The following is a 15,818-nucleotide window of genomic DNA, read 5'->3' on the forward strand; positions in this document are numbered from 1 at the left end:
TATGAGGTGTGTTTATTATTTGCTGATGACCTGGTCAAGATGCAAACAGGCTCCTAAGTCACTCCACTGTAAAGACCAAGTGGTATTATAACCAGGAACCAGTAGGAAGTTTCCATGAGTCTGTTTCTAGGGTTTTAAAAAATGTAAGCATAATACACATAAGATGTGATTTCTTTTGGTTTGGTCTATGAACTTACAAAGGTAAAGAGAAGTGGGGTTTGGATCAGAAGACTAAACAGAGGTCAGAGAACTATAATTGCTTTAAGCCAGGTTTGGCGTACAATCTATCCAGCTATGTAAATGGAAAATTAATTTACTGGTAGAGCCATCTGCGAGTCTAGATGTTCTGGAGAGTTCTAGTTGCTATTTGAACAACAGGGAATGCTCTTTTTTTTTAATTCAAATTGCATACTCTGTTTTCCTGACTGCTGCTTTTTATATTTTTGAGATGAAAATCCTGTTTATGGTTACTGTTTGGTAAGTGAATGAGCTAATAGCCATACTGCTGCAGCAAGAGTAGCTAGCTTAATTAAGGTGCAGAGATACATTGCTAAATAGTCTGGAGAGGTATACTGCCTATCTTGTTAAGCACATAACTTTAAAAAGAAACTGTTTAAAACAGCTTGTGAATAGCCTCTTAGGACTTGGCTTGCTATAATATTTTAAAATATAGTTTATGTGTATACAGCAATACAAAGATCCATTTATGTTAATCTGGTGAAAAAGGAAATAATTCTGATACCAAACTTGCATACACACTGCGACTTTTCAATTATTTAAAGAGTAGCGGGAAAAGAATGTTAGCTCCATAACTCTATAGGGGCTATGTCAGCCTAAGGACATGTTTCTCCTTGTGGAACACTCTATTTATGATGTAAAAAAAGTAAAGCTGTTAAAATTAATATTTCTACAGCTACAAAATGAGAAAAACATTTAAATGGAATGCACATACTACTTAAATTTGAGTTTGAGGAGCCACCTGTGCTTTTCTGCCTGGCATAGAACAAAATAATTGATAAAAATAATATATTCACTCCCTGTAACATCTCCATCATACAAAAATATGTACAGGTGAAAGCCCAAACATTGCTGTAGTCATTGGTCATTTGTACTTAATTTAATAAACATAAAGCAAAGGCCCTTTAAGATTTGCTTCACATTTGCGTTTCCATGACTCCTCTTGCAATAAAAAATCTCCATGACTTTCTTTCCAGACATCTGGAGTATCTCAGGAAAACTCATTTCAACACCTCGGAACACTTCATGGAAGTGATTAATAATAATTAATACATGAAATGGGATCTGAAACAGTAGAACAGGTGTCTAAATGTCGGGCCTTTTTGTCTCTTTGGCAGAACCTTTCTTTGTGAGTGGTGCTGACTAAAATGATATTCACAATTCTGTGGACATTTACCAATAAAATCCACATTACTAAAGGTTTTGAGGATTAAACTTTACATTCATTTTTTTCCGTTCTAGAGACAGTTTAGGTTATTCCATCATTTTGCTTCCACAATGTTTTGATTACCTCTCTCCTCCTACATGAATGGGAATCCTCGGTGCATCTTTCATAATGCATATATGAGAAGAGGAATATTTTTTCCTTTCTGAACAAAATAGTAAAGCAGGTTAATGGATGCTATGATTTCTTCTAAATCTACACAGCTGCTGTAGGCTGGTATTCCAGTGAAGAAATATTAAACAAATATATATCCAAAAATACCCAGTAAAACTTGTATTTTCCCTATGCAATGATAATGCTACAATAAAGCCATAATTTTCCCCAGGTACATCTGCACCTGGGAAGGGAAAACAGCAGCCACAATGAATGGGAAAGCAAAGAGGAAAAGAAAAGCAAGAAATATTTTTATTTACACACTTTATTCAGAAATGATTGAGTCCATTTCTCATGCATTATGCATCAATCTGACTTCCTCAAAGCAATTTTTTTCACACAAATTATGCCACAAGTTAAGAAGTCTCAGCACTCCAAAATGGTGCAGAATGCTTCCTATAAGGTGAGAGCATCTCAAGAAGCATGGATTTTAATTTCTTCTCAAAACCTGAGACACTTTCATTAGTTTTTAAAACTTCTGGGAATTGCGAAGGAAGACAGAAGAAGGGAAAAAGGTAAAGAAGGCTTATCTGACTACAACATTCACAAATATAGAAAATCCCCAGCTGCTAAGTAAAAGACGTCTACATGAGGTCTATTTTTGCTGATCTTTCTCTTTCATGGAAAATTTGGCTGCAGAAATTCATGTGGACTTTTCTCATCCGGCTTATATATCCACACAATGTACCCAGCCTTTCAATTGTGCTAACACAACTGTTTGCGGTGCTGAACTGTTTATAAAATCAGGGAACTAAGCTGGGATAAAAAATCTGCAAAAATGAAAGTTACACTGTAGTATAGGGAGTGAAGCGTCCAATTTGGTAATGGTAGATAATACCAGAGTGCCCACCCAAGATATGGGAGACACAGTACTCAGGCTGCAGGAGGAGAAGTATTTATCTGCTACACTTAAGCAGTACTCCTGCTGGATGAATCCTACCAGACAATATGAATGAGCCCCTTGTCTCCTGTCAGCAGCATTGGCAAGAATTCTGCATGCAGCTCTATGGATAGCACAGAGAACAGCCTCTGGAAGGAGGAGCACAGCCTCAGCCTCGCGTTGTCCCTGGACATCCTTTGGCCAGCTGTGAGGCAGACGGCATCATGCTGCAGGCTGAGTAGCACGGAGAATTCCTGTCTCTCATGTCAGGGTGACTCTAACAACCTGTAGGCTATTATGCTAAAGCACCCTCTTGCCATTTCCTATTAGAAGTGGGAGAGGTAAGTACTTAATTCAAGGAGATGGAACTACCCTCTGGAGATATCTGTGTTCTTTATATAGTTAATGGGATAGAAGTAACTGTCTATGTTAAGAGGATGGGTTCACTTCCTTCAAGTCTCGAAGACATTTTTTAGTATCCCTTTATTACATAGGGAATTTGGGTGGAGATGATCTTGCCTTTCAGGGACAAACAGCTACCATTTCTGTGAGATTAGCTAAATTAGAAAGTAGTTATAAAAAGAGAAGTCTAGTTCCTTGGCAATCAGATACCAGAGAAGAAGAACTGCTGAAACTCCTCTGACAATGTTAAATCGAACAAATTATGTGAGAAGGCCCAGGATGTTGACACATCACAGGAAGTTTTTCATCCTTTTTATTACCTTAAAAATTGCTTTAGGAAATAAACACAGTGAAAACAATATTTTCTCCTAGGCAGGCAACAGATTTTTCCCTGGAGTAAACAGCCATAAACTTGTGTGTTTGTTCACCAACAGACATAGAAATATTTTTGGAATTTGAACATATACTATTTTACTCTGGTTTTTTATTAAGATTCATCATCTGTACAAACAGGAAACTAATAAAACATGCAAATATATCACATCTGCATATATTTGTTGTACATATTCAAATCTACCTCTGAACAATGGGATCTATTACTTGAATGGTCAGCATATAGTGGGCACAAGAACACTTTTTACTGTTCTGTGTGGTTTCAATGAATCGCACTGGAAGAGAAGTAGAATATCTATCAGCAATTAGAAATATAAATAAGGTTTGCTTTCTGACTTTTAAAAAGTAACCTTATGAATAAAATTGGAATTAGCATGTTGACAAGCTAAATTGTATATCTGCATTGACTTTACATCACATTTCTGCTAATGCAGCTAAAAGTAAGTGTAAGGATTAACACAAATCAAATTCTTCCCCAGTTGCACTTTATGTTGTATTTTATGACACTGAACCATTAAGTAGTCACAGGTGAGATGGACAGGCATTCTTTAACTGCCTGATTGCCTCCTTTCCAGCAGTATTTTATGATTTTTTAATTCTGTGTCTAAAAATTAGTGACTACCTTTCCTGTCACAGGAGGTCTCAACAAAGGTAGAATTTAGGATCCTGTTATGTACTCTTTAGCACATAAAGTGCTCTCTTGAAAAACTACCCCAGCATAACTGGTAATTGGCTCATAAAAAAGCAAAACTGGGGAATAAGAATTACATGATTACATGCATCAAATATAAAAATATATATTCATTTTAATATTGATCAAATATATGTGATTAACAGCTTCTGAGACATTATTTCATATAGCAAAGGATTTCAGGCTTTATTTTAGAAAGAGATGGAGCAACAAAAAGTTGTTTTATACAATTTTTATAGATTTAGGCCAAAAAGCTGTATCAAGTGATTTTATAAATGCAGTAAAGAAAAATTTATTTTGATTCACTGTACTACAGTTCCTGTTAGGTACAGTTAGGCAAATGCCTTTTTATAGCCTGCAAAATTGTTAAAAAATTTTTAAACAGTTAGAAAAAAAGGAGAAAAGCAGAAACCTCTCATACACTCATTATAAACAGTTCAAAAAGGTAGCAATTCTCAAAGGAAATTAATAGTTTTTCAGTGCAGTAAGTCAGAGAGTACCATGCACTGGGAAATGAGAATGAAACAAGGTGCTTCATTCTCAGTTTTTCAAGCCTGACTTCATGATCTCAGTGATAGTCTGAAACAAGTTTTGGATGTAATTACCTCATTCTCTGAAATAAACAAACCAGTGAGGAAAACCAACAAAACACCCTGCAATCATGTTGGTGCCCACATAGGTGATCAGCACAGCTATAATTTCAGATATTTCAGACTTTCCACTTAACTACCCCAGGTATTTTTAGGAGATAAAAATCTTGTCACAGAGTTACACAATACCTTTTGCTAGCAGGGAAATGGCAATTCACAAGTATTCGGGGCTCCTTTCCTCTGCAGCTTGGTGATCATTTGTTGTTTTGCCTGTTGCGGTTTAGTTGCTCTAACCTTTTAAACCTGCCCTGGAATGGCTGGGTTTCCTCTCTTCTACTCCATTACTCTGCCTCTCTGACTCCCTTCTGTTCTGCAGGCAAATATAAGCTGTGCACTGCTTGAATGCACTTGCTCTCTATGGCACTTTATGAAGCAAGACAACCAAATGGAGGAAGTGCTTTCAACACATTAGGCTACTAATAATGTATACCCTGAGGTGTTTTATAGCTTTTTGAGTGCATTTAAATTTCTTTTAATTCTTTTTATCTTTTCATTCTCTGGTTGTGGAAGAAAGGCAGAACTTTTGATGTAGCCACCTTTTAAAAATATATTTTAAAAGTGAGTAAGAGGAAAGGGATGTCAAAACAAGTTTACATTGCTTTAAATACAAATAATATTTGTGTTTGTTGTGGGTTTTTTAAGGTAGCAAAGAGAAGGAATACAAAAAGAAAGGTTATTATAGCCTAACCTCCCACTTCCCAGTTGCTATTTTATCAACAGCAGTTTGTGATTCAACAGCACTTTTAACACATTCTCACTGAAAATAAACGAATTGTGGAATATTGAACATTTTACTGCATGACAACAACTAGGTTACAGTAGCTGGAAGTCTCCAGCTGCTACTGAAAGGGCAGCTTGGCATTTTGGCAGTAAAGGGCAACTTATAATGAGTCCTTTCTTCTTCCATGTGTTACCTCTCTGCAAACCCCCAAATGGCTTACCTTTATCCCCAGTTGGACTGCTCCTATTTCCTTTATTCTTGTCATCATTTTTTTGCCACTTAAAATCAATCAAGAGGTGTTGTTTGGTTTTGGGCTTTTTCCCCTAAATGACAGGCTTCTTGTTACCCTTCACCAGGGTGGAATGTTGAGAGCAAGTGTGACATTCTTCCAAAGTGTCTTGTAACTAAACAAATCATAGTTTATATTATAAAGTGTTAATTAAGCCTTCAATAATAATAGAATGAGGGAAGAGAAAGATCTCAGACCTCCACATAGATCTGCAGAGAATAAAGAACATATTGAATATTGATGTTTTGTTTTTATTTAAATACTAGCACAAGGATAAAATTTAATCTGACTTCTAACAAAAGTGGACGAATCAAAGTACAGGGATTCTTTACTGAGTGAGAGCATCATATACAAAACTGCAAAAATATTCTCTCTGCTTTTTTTTTAAAGATTTACATAAAACAGGTAAATTTAAAATAAGGGCTTTTGATTGTATTGTCTCTAGGGACATTGCTTGTCTTAAATTTTATTTTAGAGTTCTATATAATACTAATACAAATGTTAATATTTTTATCAGATATTATTAACCACTGCAAAAGTTGTGTACTTGTATACAGCAAAACAGAAAAGATATTATTAAAAATAGCATGAACAGATGCAACATTTTGGAGAAGCATAGAAAGAAAATTTGATTTATTTTGAAAACCTATCATGAGTACTTGAAGTCTACACTGTATATTCCAAAGCAAAACTGCAAGACTGCATGTCTCTTTGATGAGTGGTGTCACCATAATCAGAATGTGTCATAACAAATGCTCCAATTATGAAGACAGAAGTTTCTTTTTACAAATCTCCCAGAAAGTTCTGGAATAAATATTCTTGAAGAAATATTTCTCAAAGAAATATTCTTTTCTTGCACTTTTTTCCTACCTGCCACATTGCCCTTTAGACTCAGGTACATCATAGAGATGCAGATTAAACACCCTGGAGAAACAGCAATACAGTTTGGCAAGACTTAAGTTTCTTTGCAGCTAAATCAGTACATCTAGGAGGAAATAAAATCACCCATAATTATTTAAGCAAGGTACAAATAAAAGGTTTGTAAAATAAGACACACCTCAAATTGCCAAAAACATAATTAAATATCAGATGAGGCCATATGTAATGCTTGAAAAATGTGACATAGAAACAAATGTGGTTTTAGTTGTGCAGCTGATAACAGCCTACATTTAAAAAAGAGAAGAAGTAAGGAAAAGTAGTGATTTAGACTGTAATCCTGAGGGTGCACTGACTACAGTTATTCATGTAGATCTCCATGCCTTAAGAGAATCATATACGGAGAAAAATGGCAACAGTATGTTACATGTGTATCAAGTTCTGCTTTTTAAATTTCCCTGGAGAGACCTCAGCATCAATGCTGGAATGACTATCTGTATAGTCTTCCCTTTACAGGCTTGAGAATGGAATGCAGAACAAAAACCCAAAGTGTCAGAACACTTTGAGCACTTGAATGGCTAATACTGCTTTAAAAAGTGTTGAATGTGGATTTAATTAATAATGCCCAATTTATCTGACTATTTGTGCCTTGGGAAATGTGAATCATATATGTAAAAATGTTCTGTTAGTAATACTTGATAGACTTGAGATAATTCTCTCTTGTTTTGGCCTTCATTTTATAATGCTTTCCACTTCTAAATTACTGACAGTATTTTAATTTTGCACTACTGCAGAATATAATGTAAGAGGTTTGATACTAATGTTGGTAATTTCAGATTTTCTTCAAACATGCATAGCTGAGTAACCAAAAAAAGTTTAATATCATTGTAATACACAGATCATAAGGCATCTAAGAGCATATAATCCCTGAAAACTCCATAATTACTAACATCAGAGCATTCTGATGATTTGCCATTGCATTTTAACTAAAAAATTAAAATGTGAAATCTGTTCACTTCATGTGAGTGACATTGATTTTTTCATGTAATATAACATTCCAGTATGTTCTTACTGGTGGCAGTATCCACCATAAAAAATTAAACATGTTCTACTAATTTCTTCTGATAACTTACTAACACTGAATGTAGTCTTGTGATATTTTATTCTTCCTAGGAGTGGAAGAGATTGAATTAGTCTAATTAGTTTTCTTCTCCTGTTTTGTACTCATTTGTCTCCTCTTCTACCTAATGGTTTAAAGAATCCCTCTGCCCAAACTTCAACACTGTAAAGATAAGGTATTACCATTTTCTTTTTTCCAGTGAAAGTGAAACAAATATATTTGTTCTCTTAGCAGCCGTTTATTTCCCTAGGCACTACTCTTTAAGCATAAGATTAAAGTTCAATTGAACTTTTAAACTTTGTTCAAAACAAACACTTAGGTTCTGGAAAACACATCCACTGTGCCAATATTCAGTTTGTAGACCTCTTGATCCTACTGCTTTTATGCTATTGTTATGCTTCTACCAGTAATGTGTGCCTCATTACTTTCACAAATACCTTATTTTACCCAGAAAAATGCAACATAATGGCATGAAGTGAAGTTACTGTGAACTAAATCTTTTAAGATCTTGTGGGCATTCTCAAGAGAATCTTAAAACTTTTTGCCACATCCTGCTTAGCAACTTTACCTCAGCTGTCTGTCATTCCTGTCTGATGAAGTTCATGTTGTTTCTTTGCTGTCAAGTGCTGGCTTCAAGGTAAGAAGCATAAATGTGCAACTGTTGCAGTGTCTCTCACAGAAATGATGGGAGAGGAAAAGCAAAAGTAATATTATTGCCCTCAGTATAGAAAACTCTGCCACAGAGAAAGCAATGGACAAGTGACAAATACTGAGTTGGGAGGATAAATGCCCAAAGATTCTGTGAAGCTATATCCTAGAAGTTGCTAACTAATATGTATTTTTTTTAATTATTCTTTTGTTACAAAGACCTAAAATGTCTGACTTTTACTGTATTAAAGCCATTTAAAAAATTGCCTTTAAGTTCCTTGACAATTGCAGAACATGAATTAGGGATGTATTGGCAACTGGTGGTTCTTTATAGAGTACATGATTTTGAATTATTTTCTTAGACTCTTCCAGAGTGTAATTTCTTCAAAAGCTACATGACCTATTGTATACTGTCATCCTAAAATTCTTTAACAAAAGAGATGTTAAAGACAAGAAATCAGTATTGACTACCATCGAAATTAATACAATTTAAAAGTTCATGGAAAGGCAAATAGTTCATAGCTGAATCGAAACAACTGAATTGAAAATTCCTACTCAGAGCATTAGCAAGAAAAGAAGCAGCAGCTTGTTCCCTTTTTAATTGGCTTTGGACAGCCATCCAAATTGGTAACAAAAAGATGTAGAACCTCACCAGTTCATAGAGGAATTAGAGTTTCCAAGCCCAGGTTCAATTTAACATATTCAGATTTTAGCACATGAACTTCAGTATCCGGATTGCTTAGACTAAATCTTCAGGTTTAATATAACCCTTCTGGTTTTAGAGGCTATTGATAAAACTGGTGAATTGTTAACACAGATGCAATTTAAGTGACTCAAGTTGGAGAGGAATCCATCTTCAGAAATGAATGATCTTTATAGATTCATCACCTCATCAATTACAGTGTGACATTAAGTCACTTCCAACAGTGCATTTATATATTATGCATTTTGGTTGCATACCAATATACAAGCCCATTCATGTTCTGTAATTTTAATGTATTTCATCTCATATGAGAAAGGGCTTCTTGGGAGCCAAAGAAATTCAAATTAGCAGTATCACTGTCAGTGTCCTTAAAACGTGGAGGATACTTTTGCTAACCTCCTGAAGATGTGGAAAAAGAGTGCATACCTGAGGTCTGTCTTTTGATGAAAATCTGAGATGAAATAAACTACATCAGTAAGCCTATGGATTTTTTAAAATCTTTCCTTAATAGTCAGAATATAATTTTCTGTATCTCTGCTTTAAAATTTAAACTATCTTGTTGCATAATAATATGAGTTCTCTCTCATATTGTACAAAGTCTAACCACTGCAGGAAAAATGTGTTTGCTTGCAGACACCACCTTCCAGCTTCCGTTCAGTTAGCAACACTGCCTTTCAAAAATGGTGATGATGTCAAGGCATTTTGGTTTTGCTTCTACTCCTGCATTTCTGTTATCTTGCTCTCTTGTAGATACCGGCTATACTGCTGATCCTGCAATTCAGTCACATCATATTTGCATCAGATGTGGACATATCAGATCATGAAAGAAGAGTTTTTGACATTACCCTTACAAAATTTTAATTGAATATAGGTTCAAGAAGGTATCTTGGAGGCAGGGACCATATTTCACAACTATTAGAGATATGTGGGAATATAGGACTTGTTTTTCAAATTTTTGGGGTTTGAATCATCAGATAACTTTTTTCAGCCAGTTTGTGTGTGACCAAGTAAAATAATTCAGATTTTCTGACTGCGACTAGTATGCTTTTGTTCTTTGGTTTATTTGGTTGGGTTTTTTTGTTTGTTTTTTTTTTTTTGGTTGGTTGGTTTGGTTTTGGTTTTTTTTGGTCACCAAAAATATCCAGGCACTTCTTTGGGAGATTTATTCAGAGAAACTCACTTTGGCCCCTCAAAGAGACCAGTGACAGGATTTATATATATCTCCTTAGGTATCAAGTATGAACTCACCACCCTAGGGTCCTTTACCAGTCAAAAGAAAGACAGACATGTCCTGAGGGAATTGATTTCATTATAAAATGGATGTCAACAGTAAATAATAAGATTCACTCTTTGGATATCCTGCTTTAAGACATCTAAAGTTAAGCAACAGAAATACCACCAAAATCTACAGAGCCCAAACTTGATACAAGGGTAAAGGAAATGCTTTCAGAAACAATCTAGCTCTTATAGTCCTTTTTTCTGCTTTCTTTCTGCTTCCTTCTTTTTCAAAAGGTAGATAGATGTGAGAAAGAGCATGTAAGTTACTATTTCTATGGAATACATGGTATTTAAAAGAAACAAACTATTTTCTGTAACCTCTAGCTAGAAATGAGAAGTTAATTGAAACTAAAAATCAGTCAATTTATCCAAAGAACTAATAAAAAATTCCTTTACTCTCTTTGTTTCTTTGGCTCTGGTTGACACAGTAAGGGAGAATGACTGTGAGTAAATGCCTGTCTCAGAGGAAAAAATGCTAACATCAACAGTATGTGCATGTCAATAACCATCTTTTAAAGAAAGAAAATACAGGGACCTCTAATCACATCTAATCATTCATCTGTGAAACAGTCTGGATTTTTTTCCCCTCTGTATTCCTAATGTTTCTTATATTCACTTATCACGTATGCTGTCAAATAACTAATTCTTTCTGGCAACTGACAATTGAAAAGAAAAGTATATTACAGAAAGAGAGTGTCATTATTTTCCATAAGTTCATAAGTGCTATGAACAAATAGGACAGTTCTAAAAATAGACTCATGTATAATTATCATAAGCCGTAACTCTCACGGCTATTTCACAGGATGTCTTTGGGATAACGTAAGTGCAAAGATTGGCATAATAGCTGCATAATTTAGGCTATTTACCTTTTATAAAACTTTATAAATATTTTATATATATAAAACTTCAGATAAATTCTTTCTGTAATTTATGGAAATTAGTGTAGAATGATAAAATGTACTTGGAAAAAAAAATCACATAATAACATTGCATTGCCAAAATCCAAGTTACGCTAAGTAACCATAATTATAGTCTCATCAGAGCTAAAGTGTTTAAAAACACCTGTAAAATTTAGGTGCCTCTGTCTGTTGTTACAAGCAAACAAATACACTGATTTAAGTAGCAAGAACCATTAGCAGACTGAAGTAAAGACGGCAAGAGAAAAAAACCCCAGAAGCCTCAATTGTCAGGATGCCTAGTGAGACAAGAAAGGTTCTACATAGCAACAACACTTTAAGGATGAATAAATAGCCATAAAGTTCTCTGGTACTGCATGGAAGCTTGCAGATGGCAGATGAATTCATGTCTGTCATGTTTTTATAATACAATGACTTCTACATATTGCTGCCAGATGGAACATAGTTTTGCATCTTGATTATAAATCTCCAAGAAATACAACTTCCTTCAATGTGTTCCCTATATTTGAAACAAAAGCAAATTCAGGGACAGATTTGAGAAGATAAAGTAGATTTAAGGAAATCTGAGAGAATATAAATTAAATCCACAAGGGCTTCCTTGTTATAACTCAATTCAAAATAATAGAGTTCCCCATGTGTTCTCTATTTTGGAGGAAAACCAGGGAATCCAATATGGATTTCTATACAGGGAGAATTACATGTTCATTTTAAAATGTAAATACATCCCAGGCAGGTCCAGAAGAGCTCTCAATCAAACTTTTTAGTTTGGAAAATCTTTTACATAACATTTATTCCTGCTTCAAGAAAAAGTGGTATCTATCCCACAAGCTCAGATCCATAAGAGTGAAGTTCAAGAAGCATAAATGCATTTAATCATTGCTGATAACAAACATCCACATCTACACCACAGAAGCACCTTGCCTTTCCCATGGTGTTAAACGATACCTAGACAGACCTAAAATCTAACTGAGATCTGGTTATACCAGTTTCTGTAGAGATGTGCTTTCTCAAACTATGAAGGGAGTACAGAATTTTTGGTTTTTATGTGTTCACGCATCACACCTGGCTTCCTCCTGTGTGTCTGGTCTTTGCTTCTAATCCTAATTGGTATTGCTAAGAAGTGAATAACTTTGATAGCAATGAAGTGAACTGTATGACTGTAGGGAAGGATATTTTCCCATTCAATGATTTCTCACAGAGTCTGATTTGACGACAAACTTGAGTTGACTTCTCTCAGACAGCCTCAAGCATTGTTTATACGCAGATAATTCTGTGTGTGAACCCATTAGGCTTTTATGACAGTTATAATCAAACATGATTGGGAAACCTTCTGGCTTACTTGGATCCATACTTACATTGTGCTTTGTGAGGTTGGAAATGTTACTTGCTATTGCTTGTAGCCAGTCAATACAGTCTTCAGCAGAGAGACACTGAATTATTCCACTGCAAACCCCATCCACAGCAATTACTTGGAACGCGTTTTGCCTGCAGACATACCATAACAGATCAGGTCAGAAGAAAATTTTATCTGTTCTAGCATATCATCTTAACAATACTTGTAGAAATGCTCTTCTTTCAACTACAACGAAGGTCAGCCACTGAACACTGCTAAAATGCTGTCTTATAAAATGCTGTTTAAAAATTCCTGCTTTATAAATACCCGACATATTAAAATGATCATGTTATAAGGTCAAATCAGACAATACTAAGCTTCCATAAGGCTATAAAAAAATTCTATGGACCAGCTCCACAGAACCTTCAACATCAGGCTGTACAACCTCAGAAGCCGAGCAAATGAAAGAGCTGATGCATGTATAAGACTTTACACTTTAATACAGCAGGCTACAGAGAAGGAAAGTGTGCATTGGAAACCATGGGCAATAATTTGGGAAATTCAGTGAATACCAGTATCTTTTTCTCAACACCTTTGTTTCATTTTTATATTGGAGTTTCTAAACACAGTTGCATTACTGTCTGGATGGCCCTTATTGGCTGCTCATGTTTATAGAATTTTGTTTCTCTTTTAAACTACTGACTGAAAAGTTGGAGAACTCAAAATTGATAGGTAGCATTAATGATTTTTCCAATTGCATTTCTGAATATAGGATCATTACCAAAATACACTCCCACCTCTGTCTCTACCCCAGCACCAATCTGGGCATATATACAAAAATCCATCACACATTATAGACTGATTTTCCACTTCCAGGCACTGAGCAATTACAGAAAAAGAGAAAATTTTCAGATGCTAAAGCAGTAACAGACCTAATTTCTTCAGTAAATAACCTCATTTGCTAAAAGCCCTTGTAAGGCTCATAGGTCTCTGTCTTCAAAACCAAAACACCTCAATACTAATCCATATCCCAGAGTAGGAGATTACTAAACATACAGAGAATACCAAGTTCCACTGCTGACATTCTTCTACAAACCCAACTGTTAATGATCAGTTCATGGTTTAAGTACATCATTCAGATTCTTTGAGAATGGCTCAAGCAAAGTGCCTGTTATCTTCAGGGTAAAACTGAGTGTCACTAATGACAGATCTGACATCTGAAGACAGGTATCAATTTTGAAAAGCTGTTTGGGGTTTTTACCTCCTAAAATTTTATTCTAGTTGTATAGAATGTAAGGCTAATATCTATCTTCACTGCACCCACGTCGAGAACAAACTGTTTCTTCAGTCAGGAGAAGGAATAAAAATGAGCTAGAGCCATGCTTTTGCTCTGAGAGTTCTAGCATGAGAACCAGCTTTTGCAGGATAGTGATATTAACACCATCTTGCAGGGATCTCTGGTTTATTTAAATCCAGCAGTTTAGTTGTCTTTCACACAGGTAGTGATTTCTCTTGAAATCCCCAAAAATACCAGTCAAGACAGACTTCTTTCAGAGACTCATTTTCAAATAATTCCAGTCAAGTTTTGAGGAAGAGTTATTTAAAGAATCTTCAGGTAATGTTGCTAGAATTTTTTTATTCTATCCTTTATTTTAGGTGGTTATAAATACAAATAGCAAAATTTTCCAGAATAAATTTCTAAATCCTTACATGAAGACCATAACATGGGCTCAAATTTGTTGACTCTTTTAAGAAAAATAGCACTGACTTCAGGACTCACCTTATTTCTACACAGTCTATCATAAATCAAAGCAGGGGTCCAAGAAATCCATTAATATGTGACATTAACACAAGCACAAAACCCCCAGTAGGTTCCAGATTCAATCCTCATGCATGAATTTCCCTTACTTACACTACACACACAGTGAATCTCGTGCATTTAGGGCATCAGACTGTTCCTATTGCTCCTAGGAATTTGATCTGTACAAGTACAAAACCATTCATCCACAATGTTACTACCCAAGTATCAATAAACACAGATAGTATGATACATGGTTACATAATGAATTACTTGTGGATGTGTCTTGGCGGTAGATAGCCTTAGAGTATTGTAACAGTATTTTCTTGAATGAGTCTACCAGCCCAAGTTCATAATACCATGCGAACCTGAAAACATAAGTATTAAATACATGTTTTGTACTAAATGGAACAAATAGTAGATTAATCACTTTATAATACGCAAAAAATTGTCATTGGATAGACACTTAACTACACATTTCAGGTTCTCTGACTTCTGGAACTCAAAAGCTATATTTGAAATTAATGAGTTCTGCAAGATTAAACTCACTGTCTCCTAGAATTCTGTATGAATACCCTTCAGAATTCTGTATGAGTACCCCCCAGAATTTAGGTGTCTCAAGCATTCCACTGGAAAAGCCAGAACATGATTATGAGGTTTAATATTGTATGTGAGAAAGTTATATTTCCATATCAAGCTCTGAAATATAAAAAGTTATTAGACTTTACATAGTGAAAACAGCCTTGTAAATACTACCTTCAGAAAATGTAATGAATTAGCCTTCCTTTCACGTTGCTTCTTTATATTATTTTTAATATCCTTTCTTTTATGTTGCTGTTTATAGCAGTCTCTTTTAAAAGTATCTACCTTTCTCTCATAACAAATTCTGAGAGGGAGTAACATTTAAAAATGTTTACAGCAATTTAAAACAGTCTTATAAACTAGCAACATAAAATGTTGGCTCTATGCTTTAAGAAAATCCCACTTCCTCTCCCATAAGCATCCCGCATTTTTGGTTTTTTTAAGACTCTTACTTCCTCATGTTAGAATAGAAGGACAAAGAAGAAAATTATCAGAGTAGTTTTTCAAGGTTTGAGTATGAATTCAGGCATTTTGTTTTGTATTAACATACTTTTACATTTATTTTCTAGAAATCCAAATGTCAGGAATATTGTTACTACCTAAGAAACTTTCTTTGTTATGTTCTATAATATGAACTTTAAGCTTGTTTTTATTGATGCAGAAGACTGCATTTTAAAACCCTCGATCTATGAACAGCTGAATATGTGCTAATTTTCCATGTGAGTAGTTCTATTTAATTCAATACCTAATCTGAAGTACACAGTAGAATAGATCTCATATTTGACTGTTATGATTTTGGGTCCTTTATGCTTCATTGTTAAATATGGAGCTGAAAGCTTTCACAGAATTTAGTGGAACACCTCCTGCCTCTCTGGTGACTTTATCCTGCCCCAGTTCAGTTCAGCCAATAAGCTTTCGTAGC

At 34.9% G+C, this 15,818-nt stretch overlaps 1 protein-coding gene across 4 annotated transcripts in view; it reads right to left on the bottom strand.

Annotated features, from left to right (window-relative positions):
- The window catches only part of SNTG1 (syntrophin gamma 1), a 334,181-nt gene that overhangs the window by 86,246 nt on the left and 232,117 nt on the right, over window positions 1-15,818 (bottom strand). For all 4 annotated transcript variants that reach the window (XM_042029036.1, XM_042029033.1, XM_042029034.1 and 1 more), the window contains one exon: window positions 12,539-12,668. In XM_042029036.1, coding sequence (XP_041884970.1) covers window positions 12,539-12,668 — 130 coding nt within the window. The remainder of the gene's footprint in view (window positions 1-12,538; window positions 12,669-15,818) is intronic.

This window comes from Corvus kubaryi, unplaced genomic scaffold, assembly GCF_017639235.1.
Source record: "Corvus kubaryi isolate FWS band 111438036 unplaced genomic scaffold, C.kubaryi_AGA036_p1.0 37312, whole genome shotgun sequence".
NCBI lineage: Eukaryota > Metazoa > Chordata > Aves > Passeriformes > Corvidae > Corvus > Corvus kubaryi.